Genomic DNA, 27,112 nt, shown 5'->3' on the forward strand with positions numbered 1-27,112 from the left:
ACCCACCCTGGGCCATGTGGTGTGAGCAGGGTGCCTGGATGCTCTCCCAGAGCAGGGTCAGAAAGGGCCAGGGAGGAACAGAGTGGAGAAACTGCTACATCACCTTGAGTAAGCAACTTTCATCCCAATCCTTCACTTCTTCAGCAGATGAGCACTCAGGTCCCTGGCTGTGGTCATTCAGGATATTCCTGCCCCTCTCTGGACTGGTACCAACCTGCTGCACACTTGGCAAAGGGAAGAGGTAACTGTATTTCAGATTCAATAAAGCGAGAAGCCCAGTATCTTCACCTTTAAACTCTGAGGATGTGAGTTTAAGCTGAAGGGTCAGAAAATTAAGTTTCAGTTTCCAGAGTTAATGTGCTGCCTAGGTCTGTAGGCTCAGCAGGCAAAACCTGAAATGTCCTATCTTATTAATGACAGAGCACCACTGCCTGAAGCTCCTTCAAATAATACACTCAAGGTCAGCAGGAAGAGATGGACCACACTGTTAAAAATATAGAGTGGAAGTCCTTTAGCTTTAATGCTATAGTAGCAAAAGGAAAAAAATAAAAGCACATTTTGGTCATAAACATAACTAGAATCTCAGGCCTTCTTTGAAAACGAGGTTGTCAAACCACCCTTTCTTTGAAAAAATCACAGCTGCATCCCTAATGATGAGATGGGGTGGGGGCAGTAAATGGAAGGAGGGCAGTAGCTTCTTTTTCAAAGTAATGTGGAGTTGCACTGGACATTTAAAAGATGCTCTGGAAAAAGGCTCCCCTCCCACCTCCTGTGTATTTAACCCCTGGTTTGCTGCCCTCTGCATTCAGCAGCGCAGCAGAGAGCAGCCTATCAGCTCCACCTGTGGCCACTGCCCTTGTGGACGAGTGACACAGCCCGTTCTGCATCCCCAGGCTCTACAGCTGAAATGAAGGGAAACCTGGGCATACAGTGCAATCAGCTCATGCTTCAACCAGGATGCAGCTGGTGAGAAGCAGCATCCCTCTGCTCCATGGCACTCTGCTGGGAGTGTGTGTGTGTCTGGTGGTGGGCAATCCCTCCACTCAACAGGAGTCATAGCACACCACTATATCTGACACAGGCAAGCTGAGAAAAACCAACAAATAATAAGGCCCCAAGAAGCTGAGAGGATCGGGGATAAAAAAATCAAAACTACTAATTCAATAAATTTGAAAATCTCCTAATGATCATATCAAACCATTTAAAATCAAACCCTATTCCCGACCTATACCATTACATCCATTTCTACCAGTTTAAGACTCTGACACCATTTCTTTCAGTCTATAAAATAAAACAAGCATGCAAGCCTCAGTCCTAACCAATGATTAGTAAAGGCCCAATTTTCCAGACTTTTAAAGTAATTTTAAGTGCTCCAGTGATTAAGAGAGATATCACAACTCTGATGGGCAATAGCAGAAACCTTAGAGTTCCTTCTTAACACAAAGCTCTTGAAAAAAAACAGTTTATTTTTACACAGTATTTATCGATTTATTGCAATGTATCAGAAAGTTCTGAATGGCCTGACCAGCTTTACACGCTTTGCTGAATTTTGAAATGAAAGCAAGAGAACATTTGCTTAAGTCAACAACATAAGTCACCAGTTTAAAGGTTAACACTTGATTGTGCAGCACAAGAAACAGACGCTTTATCTTCCCAGTTCAAGGACTCCTGGATTTCTGAGCAGTGGAACTGCAAGGGGCCAGGCTGCAGCACCCTCTGGGACACACACGGAGCAGGGTGCAGCACAGAGTGTCACTGGGGCACAGAGCAGCTCGGGCCCAGCTGTCCCCACACACTGGCATGCCAGCAGCCAGCTGGGAGACACCGCTGGGCCATCACCCCTCCTGTCCTGGCAGCAACTCTCTAACACACAGAACACTGGCACTGACACCAGCACGGCTGTGATTCATGTGGGGCAGCTGCTCCAAAGCTTCCAGAGCTCCTCTTCCAGCCAGGAGACACCAAAGCCAAGCCCAGCACCCTCACCAAGGTCCCATTCAACCAACAGAAAACCACAGGGAAAATGGAAGTACTGCACTGTTGCGAGTACAGCTGTCCCAGATAAGGGAAATATAGAAAATAAATAAGGTCCTTATCTACCGTGGCAAGGAAAAGGCAGGTCAGGGAAATGGGTGGGTTAGTGAGAGAAGTAAAAACTGTACCTAGAGAAGAAAGAAAATCTGAAATTAAATGAGGTGTGCACTCCTTATATAGGCAGTTTTAGTGTGAAAATTAATCTCAAAATCCCAAAAGTGAGTTAAGACATCAGCTTAGACACCGGTCAAACCAACAGCCACTCTCTGTTCCTCCAAAACACTGGCACGGGCCTGTTCCTTGCAGCCAAAGCATCTGTACCAGGGATGCCTGGGGAAGGACCCATCAGAGCTCAGTGCCACTGTGCAGACAGCAACAAAAAGAAGTTTCATCAGAAATCAGTCTGGGAATCAGAGGGAGCAATTCTGAGCCAAAATGTCAGACTGGAGCCATTAAAAAAAAGGTGATTGCTGTAGCTGGGCTGTGTTGTCATACATTACTTACGTTTGTTTTAATTTTAAACTAAGTGTCAGTCCAAGGTTTGTTACACAAACATATGGCACTGGTATTACATTCTATCTTGTATTTATAGAAAGTGCTGTGGCGGCCCAGGCAGCGCAGAAATGCCATAATGTTAACAACATTTATTATTAGTATGACAAAAGAACAAAAAGAAGCCAGTAGAAATCATGACTTAAAAGTTTAAGGGACTGATTGGAATAGGGTGCCAAACTGTGGAGATATTAGCTAAAATTCTTCCAGTATTAATACTCACACAGTCCCCAGGCTGCCAAGTATTTAGTTATATAAATACAGCCTCGAAAAGGTAATTTGTTTAAAACCCAAGCCCTGAAAACTGATTAGCACATTTAATGCTAGCCCGATTAACACAGATATGCCCTCAGCTGGATGATGGGAGCATTGAGGCAGAAGTCCGCATTCCTGTGAGTGAAGAGGAACAAAGCTTTTGGGACAAAGGGTAAACCTTAATTATGGCTTTTTATTACCCAAACTGCCATTTCCTCCTTACCCCAAACAAGGCAGGAAGGCTAATGGCACATTCACATAGCCCCATAAGCGATGTGATTGATAAATGCCACTGCTAGATTTTTCCACTCCAGCTGTTACACTAGAAGCAGCAGAGGCTTGATTCTCTCTTAAAAATAATAATTAAAAAAAAAAAACCCAAAAAAATAGAAAAAGAAAAAACCAAAGCAAAGCAGGATACAGTACGCCGCTGACATTCCCGAACCTTCTGGAAGCGTTTATTAACTTTGGCCAGGGACCAGCGAGGGCTGCAGGAGCGGCAGTGCAAACTGGTTAATCTGTAGCTAGACATATCTGTGATTGGGGGTGGTGGTGTTCAGCAAGAAACACTCCAGCCTGGTAGCCACGGCTTCAGCACTTTGAAGGGTTACTGGGGTTGTTGATTTTTTTTTTTTTCCAAAAAATTTTATTGGGAGAACTACAAAACATTTACAGTACAAAGTTTACAGTCTCACATAATCTGTAGTGAACTGACTCCCAAAAAATATATTACAACTCAAGTTGACTTATCCTTTAGTTACATTCAAAACATACTTCTGTTAAAGTAGTCCAAAAGAGTACATAGTGCTCAATCTGTACCTATGTACAAACAAAACTAAGCTACTGCTCATTCATCCACCGTCCAGGAAACTTTTGGAAAACTCCCAACTTTCTACATAAGGAAAAAAAAAAAATTACAGGTTTTGGAATTCAATAAACAAGATATGTTCCTGTATTATAGAAAGTGTCAGATCCAAAGATGGCCTCTGTTCTTATAAAATAGAGTGGCGAAATTTTGCTGTACTTAAAACCCATCCCTACATTCAAATTATCTCAAGCATTAGGAAAAATACTTATTTGGTTGAGAGATATTTAAGGCAAGCGTGGACCCTCAAGAAGGCACTGTGAGACATAATACTGGGACCCCCAATTATTGCTACATACTTTGAGACTATATCACAGTGTGATTCGTGGAGTTAGGCAACAAGAATACTTTTTGGTTATTTTTAACAAGTCTGAATTAGATTTGCCACTTTGAAGTCTGATTGCTAAGTCAGTCTTTTTTTTCTTTTTTTTTTTTCTCTCTCGTTTTTCAACTCGGACGGGCTACAACCATTTACATTCTAAAAAAAAACCCATAGAAATTCCGCAAACTACTTCCACAGCATCGAGACCGATTTCTATAAAGAAACCATGCAATCTTTCAGATTTACGTAAACAAAGAAAGAAATTAATGAAATAAATATTACATACCATCTCTTAAATTAAGAATTTTACTCATTTACAATAAAATAACCAAGTGAAAGTTACAAAAAGGCATATATTACTGTGAAAAGAACACACTCCACATTTTGCCGATTAATAATGAAAATCATAATTTAACATAATAAAAGAATATATATCTATTGCTTTTCATCATACCCGATAAATACAGTATGAACAAATTACCAATGTATACTTTTCACAAGATAATAAATAAGTTAAATAGTTTCATATTGAGTTGTGTGCAGTGACTCATACATGCAATCAACTCAAACAGCTAAAAAAAATTTTAAAAAATCAGCAGTTATTCTCCAACAATTACAAACTAAACTCAGTTGAGTGCTTCCAAATAAAGCAACAACAAAAAATTGTTCTAAAAGCCAAACATCCACTAAGTGGTGGCAATGGAACCAATATTAAACTTTGGAATGAAGGTTTTAGCATTTGTTATAATAATAATATATAGATATATATAAAAAAGAAGGTTGTTATCAAGGCATATTCTTGGCAGGATGTTGGATTTTTCTTTTTTTTTTCCTAAAAAAAAAGCTTATAGGTTTAGTATGTTCTGTGTTTTTATTTGAACTGGATTGAAAGACAAACTAGTTTGTAACTTTTTTTCTGTGTGTCTGCAGGATTGGAGGAGCTGGGCTGGCGAACCGGCACTCCCCGGATTGTTTGTTGCTTTCTGGTGCTGTCTTTTCTAATGCTGTTTTGTTTGTTTCTTTTTTTTTTTTCGAACACAGATGGAATGGCTGCTGCTGGTGCGTATCATAACTTGTCTCCAAAGAACGACAACAACAAAAAAACCCCGAAACAAAAATCCCCTTCTTCCAAGGTCTCTCTATAAAAATAGGTTTGTTCAGTTCGTGTCATTTGCCCTTTTGCAAAATGCTTTGTTTCTCGTTTTGTTCAGCTCTCGGTGTATAGATAGATAGATATATAAAATAAAACCAACCAAAAATAGAGAGGAAGGAGAGGTTTCGCTTTCTTCGCTCGGTAACTTACTTGCAGGGCCGCCGCGGGGCCCCCCCGGCCGCTGCCCCGTGCTCCCTCAGTCGTCGGAGATGGAGAGGCGGCTGAAGATGGGCAGGCGGCGGCCCGAGTCCAGGCTGGGCGACTCGGAGCCGCTGAGGGAGCCGGAGCTGAGGGAGCCGCTCAGGTAACTCTCCCGGTCGGAGAGCGAGTCCGGCGGGCTGGGCGGCGCGTCGAAGACGGGCGACTCGGAGAGACGGCGGAGGGGCTGGAAGCTGAAGGGCGGCGAGGCGGGGGGCGGCGGGCAGGCCCCGCCGGGCGGCGGCGGCTGCTGCTGGCAGCGGTAATAGGCGGCGGCGGCCGCGGCCGCGGCGGCGGCAGCGGCGAAGTTCTGGGTGTGCAGGGCGAGGGGGGCGATGAGGCTGCCCAGCTCCTGCCCCGAGAAGGCGAAAGCGTTGTTGGCGCAGGGCGGCGAGAGCAGCTCCTCGCAGTAGGAGGCGGAGGCGGGCGGCGGCGGCGTGCGCGAACCGCCGGGGCTCTCCAGCAGGGCGGCGTCCAGGCGGCCACCGGGCGGCGGCGGCGGCGGGGCGGTGCCGTGGGGGTGCGGGGGGTGATGGTGGTGGTGGTGGGCGGAGAAGCCGGAGAAGCTCAGGCTGTGGTGCAGCTTGGGCCGCTCGCCGCCGCGCGGGTGCCCGAAGCCGCCGCCGCCCAGCGGGTGTTCGCGGGGCGCGAAGGCGCGGAGGTCGCCGGTGCTGCCGGCGGGGTGCGGGGCCGCGTGGTGCGGGTGGTGGTGCGGCCCGGCCGCGGCGGCGGGCGGGGGGGCGGCCGTGCCCCCGCCGGGCGCCGGGCGGCGCTCGTCGGCGTTGTGGATGAAGTGGCAGCGCGGGCCGTAGGGGCAGAAGCCGATGGTGTGGAAGGTGCGGCAGAGCTCGGTCTTGTACTTGGGGTGGCGGGTGAGGCTGCGCAGCTCGTGGAAGCCGTGAGCGAACTGGCACTTCTCGCCGTACTTGCAGGCGCCGCTCTCCTCGAAGGGGCGGCACAGCTCCGTCTTGTAGCGCGTCGAGTTGATGGGGGCCCCGCCGCCGCCGCCGGAGCCGCTCCCCTTGCCGGCCGCCTGCTGCTGCTGCTGAAGCTGCTGCATGAGGTGCTGGCTGCGCTCGCCGTTCTCGCTGAAGGAGCGGTCCCGGAACTTGTTCTCCTTGTTGAGCAGGGCCGTGGGGCTGCTGCTGCCGCCGCCTCCGCCGGAGCCCGTCTCCTTCAGATTGCCGAACGAGGAGGAGGAGGACGACGACGACGAGGAGGAGGATGTGGAAGAAGAGCTGGAACCGGTAGGGCTGGGGAACTTGGAGCCGCCGGCCAGCGCCGTCAGGTTGCTGGTCGAGTGCCGCCGCAGGAAGCCCGGCGCGAAGCTGGAGCTGGGAGGGGTCACCGGGGTCCCCACGGCTTTCTTGTCCAGCATGCTGCTGAGGTTGGTCAGGGACTTCTCCGTCTGCCGGGGCGGGGAGAGGAGAGGGGGTGGGGGAGACAGCGGGAGAGAGAGAGGGTGTTGCGGGTGACCGCCTGCCCACGGCCACGGCTCCCCACCGCCGCGGGAGTCGAGGCAGGGGTCGCGCCTCCCGGCCGCCCCGCAAAGCGGGTCTGCCGCTAGCGCCAGCGGGGCAGCACAGCGCCGGGAGAAGCCCCCGCGCCAGCTCTGCTGCATTTGCAACTTTTTTCAAAAGTTCCTCCTAGCAGCGCAACATGCGGACAGGGGCTGCAGGGCGGCCCGGCTCCCCCGCGGCTGCAGGACCAGCCCGCCCCGAACGCGGCCGCCGGGAGGCCATGGGGCGGCATTCCGGGGCTCGCAGCCATGCGTCAGCCGCTGTCCCCGGCCGGCTGTCAGACCGTGACCCGCCCGCAGAGCCCGGCCCGGCACGGGCCTCCCGCCCCGCCGCGCTGCCCCGGTAGCCCGGAGCGCCGCTCTGCACATGGCGGCAGCGGTAGACCGCGTCCCGCCCAGCCAAACGCGCTCTTCCCTACCTTGCACAAGAAGTCAATGTCGTAGAAGGCAGATAAAAGTGTCGTCGACATTTCTAGATCCTGTAATGGTCGGATATACAGGAAGGACCGAAAGATCCCGCTCTCCTCGGAGGGTTTGGAAAAGCCACGACTAAATAGGAGAGGGCCGTCTGCTTGAGATCCGAAACGGTCCCGACTCCTTCCCGGCGGGACGGCGGGTGCCGGGCCGAGGCGGCGACGGCGGCTGCACAGCAGCGGGCGAACTGCGGGAACTCGGCGGCTCCTCGCGCCGCTCCCATATAAACGCGGCCGCCGCTGGTCGCGGGGGCGGTGCCGCGCTCCGCCCGCCCCGCTCCAGCCCGCCGGGCCCGCCCCGCTCCACCCCGCCGGCCGAGCCGCCCCGGTTCTCACAGAGGGCGCTGGCAGCGGCGGCGCGGCCGGTTCGGGGTGAGCGCCCGTGCTGTAGTGTGCTCGCAGCGCGGGCGGGACGAGGTGGGGGGAGCGGGGAACCAGCCGAGGCAGCGCTCACGGCGCCCTACGGGCTCGGTCCCTCGGAGCGCCCCTCTTCTCCCCCACGTCCCCGCTGCCCGCGCACGGCGGCCGCGTCCCCGGCCGGGTGGCGGCTCCGCCGAGGGCAGGACGCGCGGAGCCGCGGGAGAGGCGCGGCAGCGCCGGGGACACTTCTTCCCCGCGCCCCGCCGAAAATAAACTTTTGCCACGTAATCGCATGAAACAAAGGTCGGAACCGCGCTGCCCCGGTGCAGTTGGCGGGACAGGGCCGGGGACGGGTTGCGCGCCCCGCCGCTTCTTCCCTCTTTTCGGGGACCTCGGGTTTGGCGCTTACTTTCTTTCTGAAGTTTGGGAGAGGTTGGCGGCCAGGCGCGGAGGCGAGGTGGCATTATTTTCGCAGCGGCCTGATAAACTACCCCCACCTAACCCTGTCTGCATCTCCTTCCCGCGCCCCGCACCCCTCCCACGTCTCTCTTCCACGTTCGGCCCCTTCCTTCCTCATGCCCGCCAAGGTCCTGTGAGACCCATCCGAGTCCCGCGGCCGCCGCTCCAGGTGCCCCCCCACCGCCGGTCCCCGCGGCGAGGCGCCCTCCCGGGACCGAGCCGGCCGCCGGCCAAGGCGGGCCGGGAGCCGCCGTGCAAAACACCCCCGCCCCTCCGCGCCGATAAGGCCGCGCAAACACGACGTGGGAACGGCGGCGGCGGCGGCTCCCCTGCACCCCTCGTCCCGTCCCGCGTTTGCTCGGCCCCGGGACAAATGGGAAGGAGAACAGAGGCGGACGGACGTGTAAAGTTTTATGGCTGCTAAAGCCAGCAGAGGCGTTTGATCCTCTTTAGCTTCCGAGCCGGGATGGCAGTCCCGCGCACTCCAAGGGAGCAAACCCGACCACGTCAGCAGGAGCGCGGCGCTGTGCAAACACATTTGCAGAGGAAAGGAACCTCGGCCTGGGGGCGGGGGTGTCACCAGAGCCCCTCGCCGCGGGATTGGCACTCGCCCCCCGCTGCCCAGCGGCTCACGCGCTCCTCTGCTTCCTGCCCTCGTCCTCCACGTCCCGCGGCGCTGCGGGAGGGAGGCTGCGGCGGGACCCCGCCCGGACCCCGCACCGCCCGGGAGCCGTCACCCACGGCCGGCCGAGCGCGGAAACCGGGATCGGAATCTCCCGGGAAAGACGAGGAGCTGGGCAGCGGAAAGCCCAAACCTCGCTCCCTTCCGCGTCCCGGCAGTCCCCTGGGGCCCGTCCCCCGCTCGGCGAGCGCTGCTGGGCTCGGCCGGGCAGGCTCCTGGCCCCGCTCTCGGCCCCGCTGCCCGCCGGCCGGCGGGGACGTGCCGCCCCCCAGCGGCCGCCGGCTCCTCCGCCCGGCGATGCCGGGACACATCCCACGTTCCTACTCCTTTTCCCCTCCTCCCGCCCTGCCGCGGCCACGGCTCCCGTCCCGGCGACAGGCGCTGCCCCGCACACGGGGAGCCGCCGGAACGCGGGGCTGCAGCCATAACGCGTATCGCTTCCCATAACCTTCTCCGGGGCCGGTCGGAGTCGCCTCCGTACTGACCCGAGTTCAAACTCTTCCTCCTCCCACACAACTCTGAGATGGAAACATCACCTCGGAGCTGATCCTGCCCGCCAGACAACCGAGGGAACAGTTTACTGTGACAATCATGCACGGATCAATGTGTCAACGCCATTGGGAGGAATACTTTGATAAACTGACTTTGATCAAACACACGGCCGATAAGTGCTCTGGCATCAGGTTTTGCTAACTCTCCCCTGCAATTGCTCCTCGGGGTCTAAAGGTTCTTCATTGAGTAGTTAGTTACACAGTAACCCATCATCAGCACCGTGTGGTGAAATGTATGTGCACTGATATAACTCTTATTTGCTCTCTTATAAACTCAAGCGGGATGACAGAGGTTCCAGTTGTGTCTTAAAACCACAATAAGGAAGAGCAAATTTTCGAGCTATTTGGTAACTGATTAACCAAGTCCTCAAGGCTTCACAGAGTTTTACGGTCACTGTGGGTCTATAACTGTGCAGTCACCTGGCTGCATTTATCGATTTGCCAGTATCAAATATATATGCATATGCATTTTAAATTCTACCCAATTAAAAAAGAAGCCCAATGTTACTAGATAGTCTTATGCTACCCACTGACATGAGCAAAGTGTCAGAACCTTACAGTGATTTTGATACATACTAAGTTCTTTTTGTCTCCTACTACAGAAGCTGTTGCCACACTAGTTCAGAAACTATGGAAAGATGTGGCAGAATCAGCAGCTGTTAATTAATTGTACAGGTCTTGACTATTTTTTAAGAGTGGCTTCCAGACACAATCTGGGCTATTCTTTCCCCAGGAGCTCAAACCAGATGCATACAAATTAATTTTTAGCCTAACTCTCAGCATGGCTCGTTAAGTTGGATAGCGAGCATTCTGTGAAACATCGTTTCAGATTCCAGCATTTCTCTTTTGCCTATTGAAGCCTCAAGATTCACCATCAATTACTTCTTATATAAGTAACCCTGAATTCTGGAAACTAAGAGCAAATACTACACTTTTATTCCTAAGTTCTGTTTGTTGGGGTTTTTTTAAGTGGTGACTTTGTGCAGTTTTCAGCTGTCCACTGGACCCAACTCGGCAGCGCAGCGATCGGCTGCGGGGCACCGCAGCGCCCAGCACTGCGAGCAGCGCCGCCCAAGCCTTACCCTGCCCTAACTGAGCCCGAGCCCGAGCCCGTCCCAGCGGGAGCGCGGGCCCGGCCCGTGCGCGGCGGTGCTGTGGCGCCACCTGGCGGCCGCGCGGCGCACCGGCCGAGCAGGGCCCGGCCGCGAGACAAGCGCTGGGGCAGTACCTGGGCGGCACCGAGATTTGGGGTTAAACTGCGCTCAGCACCGTCAGGCGAAGAGGCTGAAAGCAACCAGGCGTTCATCGGACATGTTCTTCTTCCAAGGACACCGAAATGACGGCGTACAGGGCCGCACATCCATGTTGTGGCAGGCCCAGCCACACGTCTGGTCACAGCCCTTGGCTATGGGAAGGTAACATAACCATTGCACATCACTATTTATTTATTTTTGATGTCTCATTTTCATATCAAAACCCAGTTCCAGTTCGCAGAAAGAAACCATTTAATGCACAACAAGCTTTTTTGTGCTTTAGACACAGAAAGGCCATGGAGCACTCAGAACAGTCCATACAGCTGGTGAGAGCATCTCCAGCATCTCCCAGAAGCGAGGGCTGTGGCACAGAAACACCTCTGGAACCCTTCCCCGCTCCTCGGCAGGACCTCGCTTTCCAGGCCTGCTTGCAGAGCAAGGCGTTTGAAGTAAAGATGGAACTGTTTCGTTTGCAATGGAACAGCTGCTTCGTTTTGAACACAGCAAGTCTTCATTTTAGAGCCATTTTATGAAAGTAGTTATTTGATTTAAAGGAGAAAAGAGGCATGCAGAAATCTAACTAGTGCTGTTTCAATGTGCAAAACAAAGTTACTACCAAAGTGAAAATCCTTGTCTTCCTCCAGAGGAAAATGCAGTAAAATTTAAAATATACTCTAAAAATTGCCATAAACAAAGAAGTCACGGTTTGTTTTTCTATTAGAAACACTTAAAGGTTTTTAAAAAGCATATTAATTTCATAAGTCACAAGCTACATCTTGAAATGAGACCAAAAAAATAAACTTTTTCTTAGTATTAAAATACAGGAGGTAAAAATGTGGAACAAAACATAACAGAACTACAGGTGGCCTGCACCTGGATGAATGGAAAATATTAAGTTTAGCTGCTTTACTTCCTAAGTAGCTGTAATAAACAATGCTCAGCTGAATGAAATTAGCAAATGCATTTAAAAGGAAAAGTCTTCCACTGCACATCCCATTAAAAAAAATCAATGAACAATTAATTAATACAAAAAATGTAGTTCTAGCCTGAATACTGAAGGTACTGCAGGTTTCCTGAAGTCATCACAGCAATCCCTGATTCCTTGAACATTGCTGGAATACAGTCTCCCTGCCCATCCAGTAATGTGTGCAGCTCCCTGAGGATGAAGTTTTAGTAATTTACTTTTCCAGATTTTCATTTTTGCAAGTGTCATCAGGCTTCAACAGATTTAATATTTTAAGACAGACTGATATTCTCTCCTTTTGAATAGCCAATCTTGTGAATTCTGGAGTTCTGGAAAACTCTGGAACTGGAGGTAGAGCTCCAAGAAGGTGTTCAATGTGCTGGGCTTGGTCCAGTGCTATTCTTGATAGATGATTAAGTTCCCCATGATCTGGTAAGGTGAGGTGAGTCACTGATACAAGATGTAAAAGGTGCTTACTCAGTTGTCTCACATGAGTCAGCTTCTCTGCCCAAAAATTCACTTCTCCTTTATCAAACAGGGAATCATCTTCTTCCTTAACAAAAAGAAAACCAACAGTGATTAGAAAATGACTCGTGGTTTGATAACAACAAGAAAATCATAAAAGATATGGAAAAGGATATATATAGAAATGATGACTGAGGCTGTCATAGAACAGCTTTTTATATTAAAAAACAAGGTAAACATTCATATGCCTTTTCTTAAAGGTTTGGGAAAACACAGTAAAAAAGTTCCTACTTTGCCAAAGAAATTTTACCCTCAAAGATGAGGCAGTTATGGCACCAGTGTTGGGAAATAGTGGAAGTAAACAGCAGCCCTAATCCTTCACATGTGCTTGCCTTCCCCTATGAAACAGTATTATATTTCACAAAGACCTCTGTAAGCAGTATGGTAATTTGCTATATCATGGAGCTTTTTGACTGGATTAAATGAAAATTGCATCAGTCAGTGAAACATCAGAAATGCACACCTAAACTACAGACTTGAGAAAAGATTCATTATATATTTCATGGGTCATATTAATTGCCAACAAACTTCTCAAAGATGTAGCTGCTCCTGCTAGTTTACCTTCCAGCATTACTTTGACTTTTCCAGTCTTTTCAAGACAAAAAGAACACAGTGTATTTATACAGTAACACCTTTCACAGAACCAGGGTGGCAAAGCTTTACAGAAACAATCCTGAGGTCAATGACTGATGTAAGCAAGACTGTTTCATGTATTGTGCAGCACCAGTCACATGGATGATGGCATAAAGTTACCAAATATTTAAATGCCATCTCTGGGAAAGCCAGCAGTGGTAGAACACTGGTCTTGAATACCCAGATGTGCCTGGCATCCCCAACAACAGTTTAAATTCAAGGGAAACCATAATCTGCAATAATACTGAATGTAATTACATCACAGCCTCAGAATGTTTCAGTCAACAATGCCTTGTGAAGTAACTCGATTTATTTCAATGTTTGCTTATTGATCTCTTTAATTTTATGCTGGTATTACCAGGAAACAGACAAAACTCTTTTCATTCTAAATAACATCCATGTGAATTCTATACAAGACTGTAAATCAGTTAGTACTGCAGTAGCAATTATCAGGTTTCATCAGATGAGACATTTCATTCTATTCCTACCACAAGACTGCAGAACTATAGTGCTTCAAACATGCTATAGCAACTGCTTGTTAAAATTACCAGGGCAGAAGTCTCCCCATCTCTTTGCAGGTCAGTGTCTCCCAAAAGCCACTCCAGCAGGACTGGGACACCGGCATGGATCTCCCCCCACCGCTGGAGCAGCTCACACACTATGCCAAAGGCTAAATCCAGGGCCATTGGAGCATTCACTATCCTAAAGGCAAACTCTGTTGAGAGAAAATATGTGTAAGAATATAGAGCAAGACCACAAACATTTTTAAATAAAATCAGCACAAAAATGATTTCCTGAAAACAGATGCTGAACTTACACAAACACATGCAGAATGATAAATTATACTGCAAATAAATTAGATGGGTGTTTACTTCTGTGCCACTTGGGGCCTTCACTCAATTCCAGAATAATACATGAAGCAACTGAAAATGCCGATGCTTAATTTTTTTCCCTCCTGCCCATGTAGTGACATTTATTAATCTGGGTTTAAATACACAGATATGTCTCTTAGAAACATCTCCACACAGTCCTGTCAGTATTACATGGTGACCATTTTGGCCAAACAACAGCTATGCCTTAGATCACATGTAAGGTTTTCACTGGAACTCAAAACCTACAACACATGATAAGTTTTTAAAGGGCTGGGATATAAAATGAGTAATTATTCAGTGTGTAATCTCTTTATATATAATAAGATATACAAACACACACACACATGTAAGAGAGATCAGGCATGAAGACAGGCTTCGAAAAGATGTTTGAGAAGGGAAAGGCAGACACTGTTTACGACCCCATCACAGAGCTATATTTATACAGGTTTTGGCATCATGCCAGAGCTGTACACAAAGCTATCATCCACACTGCATTTCTTCCCTGAACTTCCTCACTGCTCTAATTTGGGGAGATGCTGATTTAACTCTCTGGGTCCTACTCTGCTTTGAAAACAGAGTATATAAAAATGCCACAAGTCCTATGTGTCCACAGGTAGGAGTTTCTCCACTTGTAACTTTAATGCAATTTTTTTTTTCTTTTTAAAAGGGCTGCAGAAGGAGCACCAGAAGAGGACAGCTAGTGGACAAGCCTCTTTAAAATCCCAATTACTGTAAAAAGGATTTTGGCAAAACTAATCCATGTCCATAGTCACCAGCAAACTGGAAAATGTTCATTGAATAGTCTAAGTAGTGGTACATAAGGACATGCCATTCTTGATGGCAGTAATTTGGGAGCAGACAACACAGCAGAGTCAGAATTTGGTAAGAATTCACACAGATATGGAAGGCACACCTTACTTTTTGTGTGTGACTGTATTTAAGCATTTCTCTTGAAGGAGAACAACCATCTACACAGCAGAGGCACAGCAGTGCCACCAAGACTTCTCCCTCACAACCCACATTCAGAGCCACAGCATGGACCCCTGTGCTGTGACCCCTCCCAAGGCCTCAGGCCAGCTGCAGGTTTTTTGGGGTGCATTGGCACAGCAGAGAAACTCACATTAAAACACCAGGATTAGGCAAATACACATGCCAAAGAGTAAGGAAACATCTAAGGGCATAACAGACTGATGGAAAGATGAGTACATGCACTTGACAGACCGGGCAATGTACTGAGGACATTGTGGAGAATGAATTAGTATTTGAGATGATGAGGACAAAGGACCATAATAAGGAAGGGAGTGAAGGAGAAAGAACAGATGGTCCCTTCTTTATCTTGGAGTTAGATGAGGGTAAATGGAAATCTCCTTGAACAAGCAACAGGAAGGCAGGCAGTCAATCTCTTAGTGACACTAATAATGTTACATACACAGTTTGTCTCTGCTAGACAGCAAAATCAAATGTTCAAATCTGTTTTCTTCATATCAGGAATTATCATATTATCAGGACACCCCTGAGTTTTTTCTGTGAGGGAGCGCTTGAGAAGTGGTGTAGTGCAACATTTCCATCCCATTTATTTTAGGTATTGAGGTTTTGGGGTTTTTAAGTATTGTTTTTGATGACACCCCTTCCCAGGAATTTGTACCCCTTGCTTTCCCTGTTGCTGTGCCCCATTTGGCACCAGTCTGATACTCTAAATAATGGACACAGTGATTGTCTTCTTTGTTTTGGCTTCTTAGGCTTAGATAGGAAACAGTTTCATTCAAGTGCAATAGGGACACCTCAGCAATATACTGGCAATCTTCAGAGCTGTAAAAAACAGAAATGGAGTGTGGTGTTTTGAGCCTGAAACAAACATCCTGGTTATGAATGCTTACAAAATACAGTATTTTAAACTCAGCTCTTTTGAATTCTTATGATATTTTTGAGTTTTATGATGATTCCTGAATGCCTAGGATTTTAAGTATTTGTATAAGGCCTTTTTCCTTATATCACTTTATTTGTATTGGAATATTTAGCAGATTAGGTGATGCTGGGAGCTAGAAACCAAACATGATACTTCCCACTGCTGAGTTAGCTGTTGCTTTGGAGGACCAATTATAGATAGCACTGCCAGTTCTGGGGCCTTTTTAACATTTAGTCTCCTCAAGTATAAATACATACAGTGATGCTCTCTTTGTGAATGAGAACGCTGAACTGCTGAGAAATGCATCAAGAAATAGATGGGAGCCTCTAATTGTGGTATTACATGACCATGCTGAAAACTACCAAGAGGTAGCAAAACAAGTAATGCTGAGGTTCTGCTTAGACTAAACTTGCTTGCTAGCAGTTTTTCAACAGCATGACACAGAAGAAAAGGCAGTTTTGTGGTCACAGAGTATAGCAGTCTAGTAGAGAATCCTACAAGTTGCAACAAAGGAAATGGCAAGTCCTTTTTTCTTGCTGTTTTTTTTTTTCCTTCAAACTAAATAAGAGAAAAGAATACAGGAAAGGATATGTAGCACCCAGGAAAAACTTGAAGATCCTGAACACACTGACCACCTTTATGTGAACTGCAGATGCCATTTAACTGATCAACAAAACTTACGTGTCAGTTCTGGTGTTGAGACCAGAGAAAACAAAGCAACACTGCTTTGAAAACACTGTAACTTAGGGTTCCAAAATCTGGCTAAGAGTCTGCCTACCTTGCAAGGGCTTTGTGTTAGAGAAGCTAGTATAGCAGTATCTTGGTACTTCAGGTGTTCACAGAGACTCAACAACATACCAGTGTGTCTGGCAGATGAAGAATTTTCACTTCCACCTGCTCGTTCCATCCCACTCCTGCAGAGTATCAGGAATGGCTCCATGATTTCTGAAATGCTCCCTCAGCTGCTGTTACTTACAGAACACCCTGATATTAACTGACTTTGATACCAGTTTACACAAATTTGTTGCTAGACTAGTTCAGGATTAGATTTGTGGCCTGTCAATGCTACAAGGACAATTAAGAGATATAGTATAAATCCAAAAGAAGTGTATTAACTCTCCTAAGCCTGGAGTGCTGAAGTAATGCAAATGGGTAACGGCAAGCAAATTGATTTAACGGGTAAAAAACACTTCTACAGGGGGAAAATGTTTTATCACAACTCTAAAAGTAACTGCCAGGGATGCTGTAAGCATGCATAGAATCTTTGAAGATACCCACAAAAGATGTGTGTCTTGTCAAAAGAAATGTACAGTCTTCACTGTTTACAAGAAGTGCTCCTCACATCATCATCTGCCTGCAAAGGCAGGGCTGATTTTCAAGAAGCCACATATTACATATGATGCTGTGTTTGTGACTCATGCTGTGACTTCAGAGTCACAGAGAGTGCTCTGAGCAAGATGCAAGTTCACCAGGGGCAAAAAGGGCAGGTGGCTTCCCTTTCACCACAGCCCCCCAGGCCCCTGATGCTTACCTGGGAGCCAGCTCAGGTACTCAGCAGATCACCTGGTAAATTAGGGCTCAGAACAGCACAAAAGGAATTTGGCACGCAGCTCTGGCGTGTGGGCTCTTCTGCTTGGCTGGCAAGCTGAGCTGGTTACCCTGCAGTCAGAATTGGGGTAGCTGGGGGCCGGGGAAGGGAAGATCACAGGAGAGCAGGAGGAAGGAAAGAAGCCAAAGGGAGAGCGAGACCTCCCCGTTCAGCAAGCTGCTAGCCCAGGTCAGCTATCATCCCAAATGTCCCCATCAGAGCCTTGCAAACAAAATGCTGAGATTATTTAAACGAGTGAGTGTTAATAGCCTTTCATAATGCAACTATTTAAAGTAACTGAATAAAAAGCCAATTCAAATAGCCAGGGCTCACAGCTGATTACTGCCAGAAGAACTAAACCTGCAAAAACAAAACCTGAAGATGTAGGTAGTGCTATAAACCAAAAATACAGCAGAGTTCCTTCCACAGTAGTTCTACAGACTATCAAAACTGTGTTAAAATGTGAGTTTCTTTAAATTTGGAAATGTACATGTGTTCCAACATGCAAAAACATCATGAGCAAGATAAGCATCTTCGTAAAGAAGCCACTACAGGGGTTGAAATACCAAAAAAATTCTCTATGACTTAAAACAAGTAGTTACAAGCAGAATAGTTAATACTACTCATCGAAATGAAAAATAAAGATAAGAATCAGGTACTCCATACTATTTTCATTTTGAGGAATTGAATTTTCATAAAGGGAAAAGGGTTAAGTACTGCAGTGTTTTGGTCTTTGTGAACCCGCCCACATAAAAATTAGACCTCCCACATACACATTCATATAGTCCAAAAGCTTTGATCATGCCAGATGTAAATATTTCTTCTAGTAGCCTATTACGTGTCCTCCAACTATACAACTGTTCTCTGTTAAAGCCTCAGTGATATTATGGGGAACTGAAAGGATGTATTAAGAGCATATATGCACATATTTTATGGAGAACCATGATAAAATATAGGCAAAGGAGAAAAGCAGAACATATCCCTTGGCTAACAAAGCATTTTGTAATTTTTATACCGCAAATTGTTAACTGAAGTTCATTCTCGATCAAAGAGCAATCCAATTTTTGTAAAAATATACTGTGTTCGGAGGAAACAGAAAGAGAAGTGAATCTGCAAGGAAGCTTTGTATAACAGCTCAGAGATAAAATCTCACAAAGAACAGTGATGTTTTCAACAGTAGTGATGTTTTCAAGGAAAATATATAGGTAATATATATAAGGTAAGGTAATTTCAACTGAAATTACAGAAGGTATTTTAGGCAGACCATTACCATCTGAACTGGTAAAATATTTTTTACTTTCTTGCACAAAGTGCTGCCCATAAAGTTATAAATATTAGTACATCACTATCATTATGGTACCTCATAACACCCCAGTAAAATGAGGTAGTATTCTTACTTCAGAGGGAAGTTGACAAAGGCACGGACCTTTAAAGCAACAAAGATCATTGAATGATTGCTTGGCAAAACTGGGGATTTATCTCATGTTTTCTGATACATCACTGTAAAAGATGATGAGTATCAAGCAAGGTATCAGGTTCTCATCCAAATGATGGCAGATTCAGCATCACAGTCACTAATACCTGTAATATTAGATTTGCAAATGGAAAATTTCACCTAAACACTAATCACTTCTTTGTTGTATAAAGATTGTCTTCCTTTTGGGGTTCAGTAATAATCAAGCTAATTCTGTTCTCAGCATACGAAATATAAGAGAGCTGAGTGAGGCAGTGCTACAGACAAATTTTTTACTTAAAATGATGTGCTTATGTATGCCTAGACTTCATAAAATTTAAAAAGCCTTCAAATTTAAGAAAGAAAAAAATCCCACTGGCCAAACCCAAGAGTTAAAAGAGCAAGGAAATAAAGTGAGGCTAGAAAATGCAATTCCTATGTTGAAATACATTCTACTTTGAGGTAGGCAGGAATTGTGTAACTCCACAGCAAGACAATGCATAGGTGTCACCAGACATGAAATGCTGCCACTGAAAAAACAGCAGGGCAGAATAAAAGTAAGTAAAGGGGTGTTCATACCCACCCAGTCTCCACAATATCACCCTTCTGGGCACTAGGATTAAAAGAAGACAGCTGAGAAGCAAAACAAAAGAAAAAAAACCCAAAAAAACTAACCAACCAAAAACAAAAAGAAAGAAAATGCAGAAATGGTAACTGTTGCATCTGGATGGTTGGCAGATGGCTCTTGCAATTGCACTGTGTCAATTTAAGTTACAAACATCAAACTTTCCACTTTTTAAAATGACCATTTATGTAAAATCTAATATATAAGCAGATTCCTTTTCATAGTGTTTCATAAAATCAAAGGCAATTAGATCATTTCTATCCTCTCGAGAAATACCATTCCCTAGATGACGTACAACTGCTTCATATGTTTTCCATTTGCCTGAGTCTGTTTTATAGCTGAGCTTTTTCAGGATGGCTTTAAAAAGAGGCCCTTCCTGACATCACGCAACACGATGTCAAAACACAACACCATTACAAAACAAACTAATCAAAACTAATTTCTCAATAGTTGCAATCCCTGAGTGGAGCAGCGGTGATGCTGCTCTCAGCTTTGACTTTGATTATAAACAGATCTGAGTTAATAACATGTCTGATTAGCATGGAAACTTACAGCTCAGGACTAAACAGAAAATTCAAGTCCCTTCTTGTGCAAAAGAGCACACTCATATTCATCATCTTTTCAAGCCATTTTTTGGAACGTGAACCGAACAGTATTTTTCAACTCAGTAACTACGTTATTTTTCCTTTTTAACTAGATATGTATGTATAAGATTTTCTCATGTAAGCCATGCTCCTGTACATGAAGGGTTTTATTACAAAACAACCACAGCTCACAGATCTGTCAGAGGAAATGAGCATTTGGACTTAACCTCTTACATTACCACTTTTGCAAAGCCTCCCCCACTCTGAGCCATTTTCTAATTTAAACAGAAAAAAGACAGTATCCCCTGCCTAACCCCACAGAACTCATGCTTTTCTTTTTTATAAGGTAAAAATATCATTCAGCTAATTTTTAAAACACTGCCAATGAGAACATATGGTTTTTAAAACTCAAATTATGTACTTACTAGAAGAAAATGAAGGTAAATACAGTTTCCAAACTAGTATCAATTACTAGAATTAAATGTATAACTGAAGACTTGTTACTGCATGTACCAAATATACGGAAATTTTTGCTTAGCACTGATGAAGGTTACTAAATGTAAACAAGCTGTATGCTACAGCTCTGCTGGAGGAACAAAGATTTACTTCTATATCATAGATGGAATTTTAGAGTGACATCTGGGGAATGATGGTAAGAGGCTTATTATTTAAAGAATAAATGAATAAGGAAAGAAGGAGTAATGAGTTAAAAAATTTAAAAAAATCTTATAATTATTATAATTATGCATATAATTTGGGCAGAACAAAAAAAAAATCTATTTTAAAAGCAGTAATAGAAAGGCAACTTTCCTTTATTGCTATGGGGCCACAGCCATGACCATCACAGCCTGCATGAGGAGACTATCAAGATGTGTAAGCTGCTGTCCTGTTTACTCACTCACAATTAAAATGCTGATAAAAAAAAGCACATTTAATAGATTATTCACATGAACACTCTGTTTAACATTTACCACTTCCAGACTCCAGCACTGAATGCATAAAATAATTTTTCATGTATTCTTTCCTAATTTTTCAAGCATGACCTTTACATAACAGTGCCACTGAGTAATTAATAGAGCTAAATGAAGCACTGTCAGTAAATAATCAATAGCCAGTCTTTGATGGATGAGCTGATTCTAATTCAGTCCATTCACTTTCAACTTTAATTAGTGGCATTGTATTCTAGAAAGCAAACAGTTCCTTCATCCATGTGATGATCTAATGTTGTATAAGTGGGCTGACAACAACTTTTAAGGTGTTGACATAAATTTGGGACTACAAAGTAAAAAATCACAGTACTCACACATTTTCTATATAATATAATTCTTAAAAAAGATATAAAGTTCCCCCTGCAAAACCCACTGATTTTAATGAGTTCCAGACACACCAGTAAATCTTGCTAAGACAATTATAAGTCTCAATGCAAAAGTTCTCTCTCCTCCTTCTTTAATTAAGCCAATTCATGTGAATTATTAAGTGTGTCTTGGTGAATTTTTTGCAAGACACAAAAACAAACATAAAGATGCTATTTATTTCTACATGAGTACTGATACAACACTAAACTTTTTTGGAACTATAACTCTCATTCTAGATGCAAGCTTGACTTAGCTGATGACAACTGCTAAGGAAACTGCATTTTTGAATTTACTGAAATTTAAAGTAATTTTACATTATTCAAAAATGTTCTGATGTTCAAGGTCTCTTAGGTTACAACATGTTTTGATCTTGTTCTACGCTTTCTCCTAAATGTTACCTTACATCGGTATTTCTCATCCTTCTTCCAGCAGTTCTCTCTAGAGGGTAGAACAAGGCAGATTTGCAGATTCCTGCAAACTGTGGCCATTGAGCACAACTGAGCAGAGAAGACACTTGCTACCTTACTATAACACATCTGATTCAAGTGCATGTGTCTCTTACTGAAGGAAGGTATTTTTGAGCAGAATAGCAAAAAAATCCAACTCAGAAACCTCTGTAACTCAGTCTTTGCATCACTTCTGATACTTCCTATAAAATGCTATGGGGGGGCACACTGTTTTTAGGATGGTTTATATTTAATTTTTATCTTAGTTTCATATTACTTGTTAAAAGAGGGTGACATTCGAAAATAAGTGGCCATAAAATTGCTCTTACGGAAAGTGCCATGATTTTTTGTATAATAATATAAAAAATATTCATAATACAGTCTCAACTTCTTTGCCGGCCAATTTTCTAAACCCCTTTCTTCACCATGTAAGAGAATACACTTAAAGAGCAAAATGCCATAGAAACCATTTACTATATGAATGCCTGATGGAAAAAAAGCCCAGCCACCCTTACATGAAAAGCTTCCAATACAGTCCAGATTGTCTGTTCTTACTGAGACATCATCTAAGGGATGAAATGTGTGTAAAGAACAGCTCACATTATTTTATCTTTTCTGCTGATATATGGTCACAGATACACAATGCTATGAAAATACAACTAAATTTGCAAATGGTCTGAAATGTGGGAGGCTACCAGGACCACAAAACATTCACACTGCAGGTGCTAAGTACAAATGACCAAGAGAATTTTCTTGCTTTTTTCTGTCAAGATAAAAACACCTTCCAATGCCAACTTGCAAATTGCTTTCAATGCAGTATAGTGGGATCTGTTTTAAGTTTTCTGACATTCCAATAAAAAAGTCAGCCAGGCTATTGAGCTGCGGTCAAACAGACAGGCAGGTGCTGTTTACCCTCTTCAACAACTCAGTGATTACAGGTCATTAGGGGCAGTGATCTAAGGAGAACTTAGGGGCAGTTCCCCTGCAGGTGTGTAACAGGTAAACAGCCCCAAGTCTCAATCCTGAATGGAAAATACCCATCTCCAAAGATTTTTTCAAGAACATTTTCACTCCATGAGAGAACCACAGCCTCTTTTCAATGGGAAGATGATGCACCAGTGAATTCTCTCAAGAGCAAATTGGTTTTTGCCCTTTCTTTCAGAAATACTCTGAAATGAGATTACACATACATATTCCTCACTCTACTACCACAAGTTAGGATTCACATTGAAGACCTGCTGATCCTAACCATCCTGTTATGACTGAGGCACTTCTAGAATCAGGACTCTGTGTTTCTTCCCAACATGATGTTCACATTAAAGAAATCCTAAGGAATGGTTCACACCCTTTCTCCTTCACACAGTTCCTGCCACCTAGGTGACTTCTGGATTTTGCACCTTCAGTGACCCAGGACACTTCTATTTACATGGGCAGGTCTACACCCCTCTGGAAGTCGCATGACTTACTTGTAGCTCTCTGACTGAAATACCTCAGGCTCTGGCGTTTCCATACAGCTGTAGTCTGAAGATTTGCTAGGAAACTTCTAGCTGTCGTCAGGGCATCCTCTGGCAAGCTCCAAAGGACTTGGATAGTGTATCTCCATCTCAGATATTGGTGGGGTAGCTCCCTGCAACTTCATCTGCATCTTCAGCAGACATGGCATTCCAGAGGCCTCAGCATGCTCAGGTGGATAAGTAAATTCTAACATGGTCTGTATGAGTTACTTCAAGGACTTTGTCCAAGTAAATTTATGTAAGGAGCAGGAGCTGCTTAGTTTTGCATAAAGTGTAAATATATAGACAAATTCTTTGACTGATAAGTAGTATTTAGTCAGTAACCAGAGTTCTTCAACAGAAAATCCAACACAGATACCATTATATTTGTCTAATACAGATTTTACATTTGTCTTTTCCATTTCCTGCAAAGTTGTTTGAGGAATTGGTTTGTGCCTCTTCAACTTGAGAAGGAACTAAGTGCTAAGTGCTCTCCCCAATGTGCTGAATGGAAGTGTTTCCTGCACAAGACAAAAATTAAAAACATTTGTGTCTCACATAGTAATGCAGACATGAACTATGCAACACCAGGGACTTCCCCATCACAGGGAAGAAATCTCTCTTTCTATTCTCTACACATTTAATACATGGCTTGGAACCTTTCTTATTTAAAATATTCCAAAATATTCTAAATAGGCTTGGAAGACAGAATGGCTGAGTAACCTGGGGCTCTCAGTCATTCATCGCGATATGGAGTGCTTCATAAATCACTTACAACCATGTGCATGGAAAGAAGGAATGACACTATCTATTCTGCAGGAAGAGCAGACAGTCATGAAGATTAAAAAATCTTGACTGGTTTTAGATGTCTGATCTGAGACATTATGACTTGTTTCACTGAGGAGTCAGCACCCCATAATGCTTTAATATTCAAAATGCACTTCCCTCTGGCTTCAGCTGTGTGTGCTCTGAACTCCTGCAAATCATGCCTGCAAGGTATCCAGCTAAGCATTCAGCATGGTGACCTCCTTTCCCAACTCTGCTTGGAATGACTTGCTTAGCTGCACAAAACAGCTCTCTGGGAGAGGCAGGGACAGAATGCAAAATCACAAGGGCAAAACTAAATAGCTTTGGCATGCCCCTTCTTGTAATCCTGGTCTTACTCTCTTTATCACATTCAACTTGCAGCTGAGGTAGTAGTTGAATTTCCTAACATTTGGATACCTGACCCTGCAATCTTCCGAATATTCTTGGTGTGGGGAAAGGCTGGAGGAGGAAGATGGCAACATGTATGTATAATTTGCCAAGGTCCAAAAAGAAAAAGAAATCTCTACCTTCATAATTTGAAGTATCTAAACACAGTGTGGAGCAGAGCTACCTACAGCCACTGTTGCACAATCCTGAGGCAGTGTGCCTGGCACTGAGAATCCTCAGTAGCCCTGCTCAGAATCAGGTAACCATTTCAGGAGCAGAGACATTTAAGCTGCTTTGTGAACACAAAAATCTTCAGACGTTTTAGCTTTTAGGCTCCTTTCAATCTCTATTGAGTGTGTGTGTGTGTGTGTATATATACATATATGAAAAGTACAGCATTTTATAGTACTATTTCTCAGTCAAATTTGTACATATTTTACCAGAAATGCATATCCAAAGCATACATGTGTAACAGCATCCAAAGAAAAAGCCTTCAATTTTTTTCACAGCCTGCATAAATATAGCATTTCCTCTTAATTTCATATGTAGAATCATGTTTACAGTAATAAAACCCCAATAATTAAAGTTTACAAAAAATACTCACAATATAGAAAAATCTCAGTACAAACTAGTAAGGATTAACACAAGTAGTTGAAAACCAGGATTTTATAATGAGTCATGTTAGGCAACCCTAATAATAACAGCCCATCAGCACTCCTTATAAAAATATTCAGTTCACACAAAATTTACAAAGCAAATCACCAAGAGACAAATGAGACAGAAAAGCAGAAGGCTGTAAATTTACAGAGGTCAATTCAAGATATGGTGAAAAGGTGAAAGAACCACAGAGAATGAAATATGAGTGCAGGTAGAGAGGAAGGGAGCACTCAGTGCACAGAAAAAAATAACAGCTCTAGTATATTTTATTGAATCAGACTGGCAATATCAAAGAATAAACAACATCAAAGGGATTCTTTTCCCCATTTTTAAGCAAAATAAGGAAATCAGGAGGCATACTTCTCTGTATGTGTTTCCCACTACAACTTGTGAGCCAGTTTCGATCCAGTTTGACAAAAAAGGATTCAGGAATATGAAACACTAAGTTTTATTTCTATGAAATAGCCAACTGGGTAAAGAAAAGAGACCCTACTGCACTCATGCCTATTGAAATGATGAAACTTGAGTCATGAGACATGAGAAAATCCACTTACCTGCAAAACAAACCCATTAGAAAAACCCCTACCAAACCTAAGCTTCCTTCACTTCACAGCTCAAGCAACTTTTTACCTTTTTGACTTAGTAATGCCATTTGAAGTAATAGTCCACATTGTGACTGAAACATGTGTCTTTAAACTAAAGACATTTTCCGTCTTTAACATCTTATTTTTCCATCTCTATATTTCAAATGAGTTTCCTTCAGCAAAGGCCACATTCTACTTAACCCTGCCATGGCACTAGGTGAGCCTTAATCACAAATTGTGAGAATCAAGTAAAACCCCTAATTTGGAGAATTTACCTCTGCCCTGTGACACTGTGACAGCCTTTCACAGTGGCACACAGATGTCCGTGCTAAAAACCAAAACACATTGCAAAAAATGGCAGCTAACAAGCAAAGGCTGCCTGTATTGCCTCTACTCCTATGAATTTGAAAAGAAACCACTGTTGAGTTCTACAGACCAGCCCAAAATAATTCAGTCTGTGTGCATGTAAGTAGTTCTTCACCCTTGAGATCATTTTGTCCCTAGGCTTCTCCCTACACCCACTGTATTTGAACTCCAAGATCTGTGCTGACCTTGCTTTAGGGGAGCATAAGGTCACTGACTCCAAAGTATCAAATAATCTGTATTTTGGTATATACCCTTAAAGACTATTGCTCACCTGAGTATGATCTTGCCTAATTAAAGTGACCTACCCAGCACACGCTGCTTTCACAGAACCCTCACAGCTGGAAGGAAGGGACCTCTGGAGATCATCCAGTCCAACCCCCAAGAAGTTTGCTTTAGGGGATGGAAATCAGTATTGTGAACATCTTTTCTAAAAGGCCTTTCATTAACACAGGTTATGTGGTCCTATAGCTGTTAGGCTTCAGAGAACGTGGCACATGCCTGTTTTCCTGATGTTTCTCAGAGGTGGTATGTTAGTATTCTCTATTGCAAAATGGCAATTGACTGGAATACTTACATTTGGAGAATCTGAATTAAAGAAGAAAGATATTCTGGAAATTCAGTTTTTAGTTGTGCTTCTTAAAGCATGTACATAAAACAGCAAGCTTTCAGTAAGTATGAGAAAATACAAAAAAATTAAAAGATCTTTCTTCAGTTGTTTATAGTAAAGGTAGGATTAATAGAACACCTAAATGCAAAAATCTATAGGCCTGAAGGTCTACTATTATAATATATGGATTCTGGAATTAGGGAAGGTTAGGTTTGTTTGGGTAGGAACTTCTAAGTACAGCAAGTCTAAAAGTGTAACTGAGGTCTTCAACACAAACATGAAATCAGCCTCTGTGTGTCTGCCCATGAGGGAAAGTAAAAGGGTAATTAACACAGTACATGAAAAAATGAATGGGTTTTACTAGTTCTGGTAACAAGATATTGTAAGTCTAAGCTTCACTGTGATCAAGCCAAGTGTATAAGTTAATCAAGACCTTCACTGAAGTATTTCTGTTAACACTTTCATCTTACCAGTGGGAATTATTTATAAAACTGTTTTCCACTGGCAGCATGACAAGGTGATCATTAACACAGCACAGACTATGTGAAGGAACCAAATTAAAAACATGCAAAAGTAGCATTACA

General features: G+C 44.3%; 2 protein-coding genes across 2 annotated transcripts in view; both read right to left on the reverse strand.

Annotated features, from left to right (window-relative positions):
- Positions 1–4,085: 4,085 nt before the first annotated feature.
- ZFP36L2 (ZFP36 ring finger protein like 2) lies at positions 4,086–7,563 on the reverse strand. Its single transcript, XM_066546496.1, has 2 exons — positions 7,318–7,563; positions 4,086–6,787 (listed from the first exon to the last, which is right to left on the reverse strand). Exons 1-2 carry the CDS (start codon positions 7,366–7,368, stop codon positions 5,378–5,380), a joined length of 1,461 nt encoding a protein of 486 aa, XP_066402593.1. The 5' UTR covers positions 7,369–7,563; the 3' UTR covers positions 4,086–5,377.
- A 3,287-nt stretch (positions 7,564–10,850) lies between these two features.
- The window catches only part of THADA (THADA armadillo repeat containing), a 153,044-nt gene continuing 136,782 nt past the window's right edge, over positions 10,851–27,112 (reverse strand). Inside the window, exons 37-38 of the mRNA XM_066546497.1 lie at positions 13,347–13,513; positions 10,851–12,193 (exon numbers count right to left, since the gene is read on the reverse strand). Of these exons, the coding sequence (XP_066402594.1) occupies positions 11,855–12,193; positions 13,347–13,513 (506 nt within the window). The 3' untranslated portion in view covers positions 10,851–11,854. The remainder of the gene's footprint in view (positions 12,194–13,346; positions 13,514–27,112) is intronic.

Source organism: Molothrus aeneus, chromosome 3 (genome assembly GCF_037042795.1).
Source record: "Molothrus aeneus isolate 106 chromosome 3, BPBGC_Maene_1.0, whole genome shotgun sequence".
NCBI classification, from domain to species: domain Eukaryota; kingdom Metazoa; phylum Chordata; class Aves; order Passeriformes; family Icteridae; genus Molothrus; species Molothrus aeneus.

Coding starts and splice junctions, on each gene's coding strand:
- ZFP36L2 (XM_066546496.1), bottom strand. CDS start 7,368: ATGTCGACGACACTTTTATCTGCCTTCTACGACATTGACTTCTTGTGC. Junction 6,788..7,317: donor ACATTGACTTCTTGTGCAAG/GTAGGGAAGAGC, acceptor CCGCCCCGGCAG/ACGGAGAAGTCCCTGACCAA.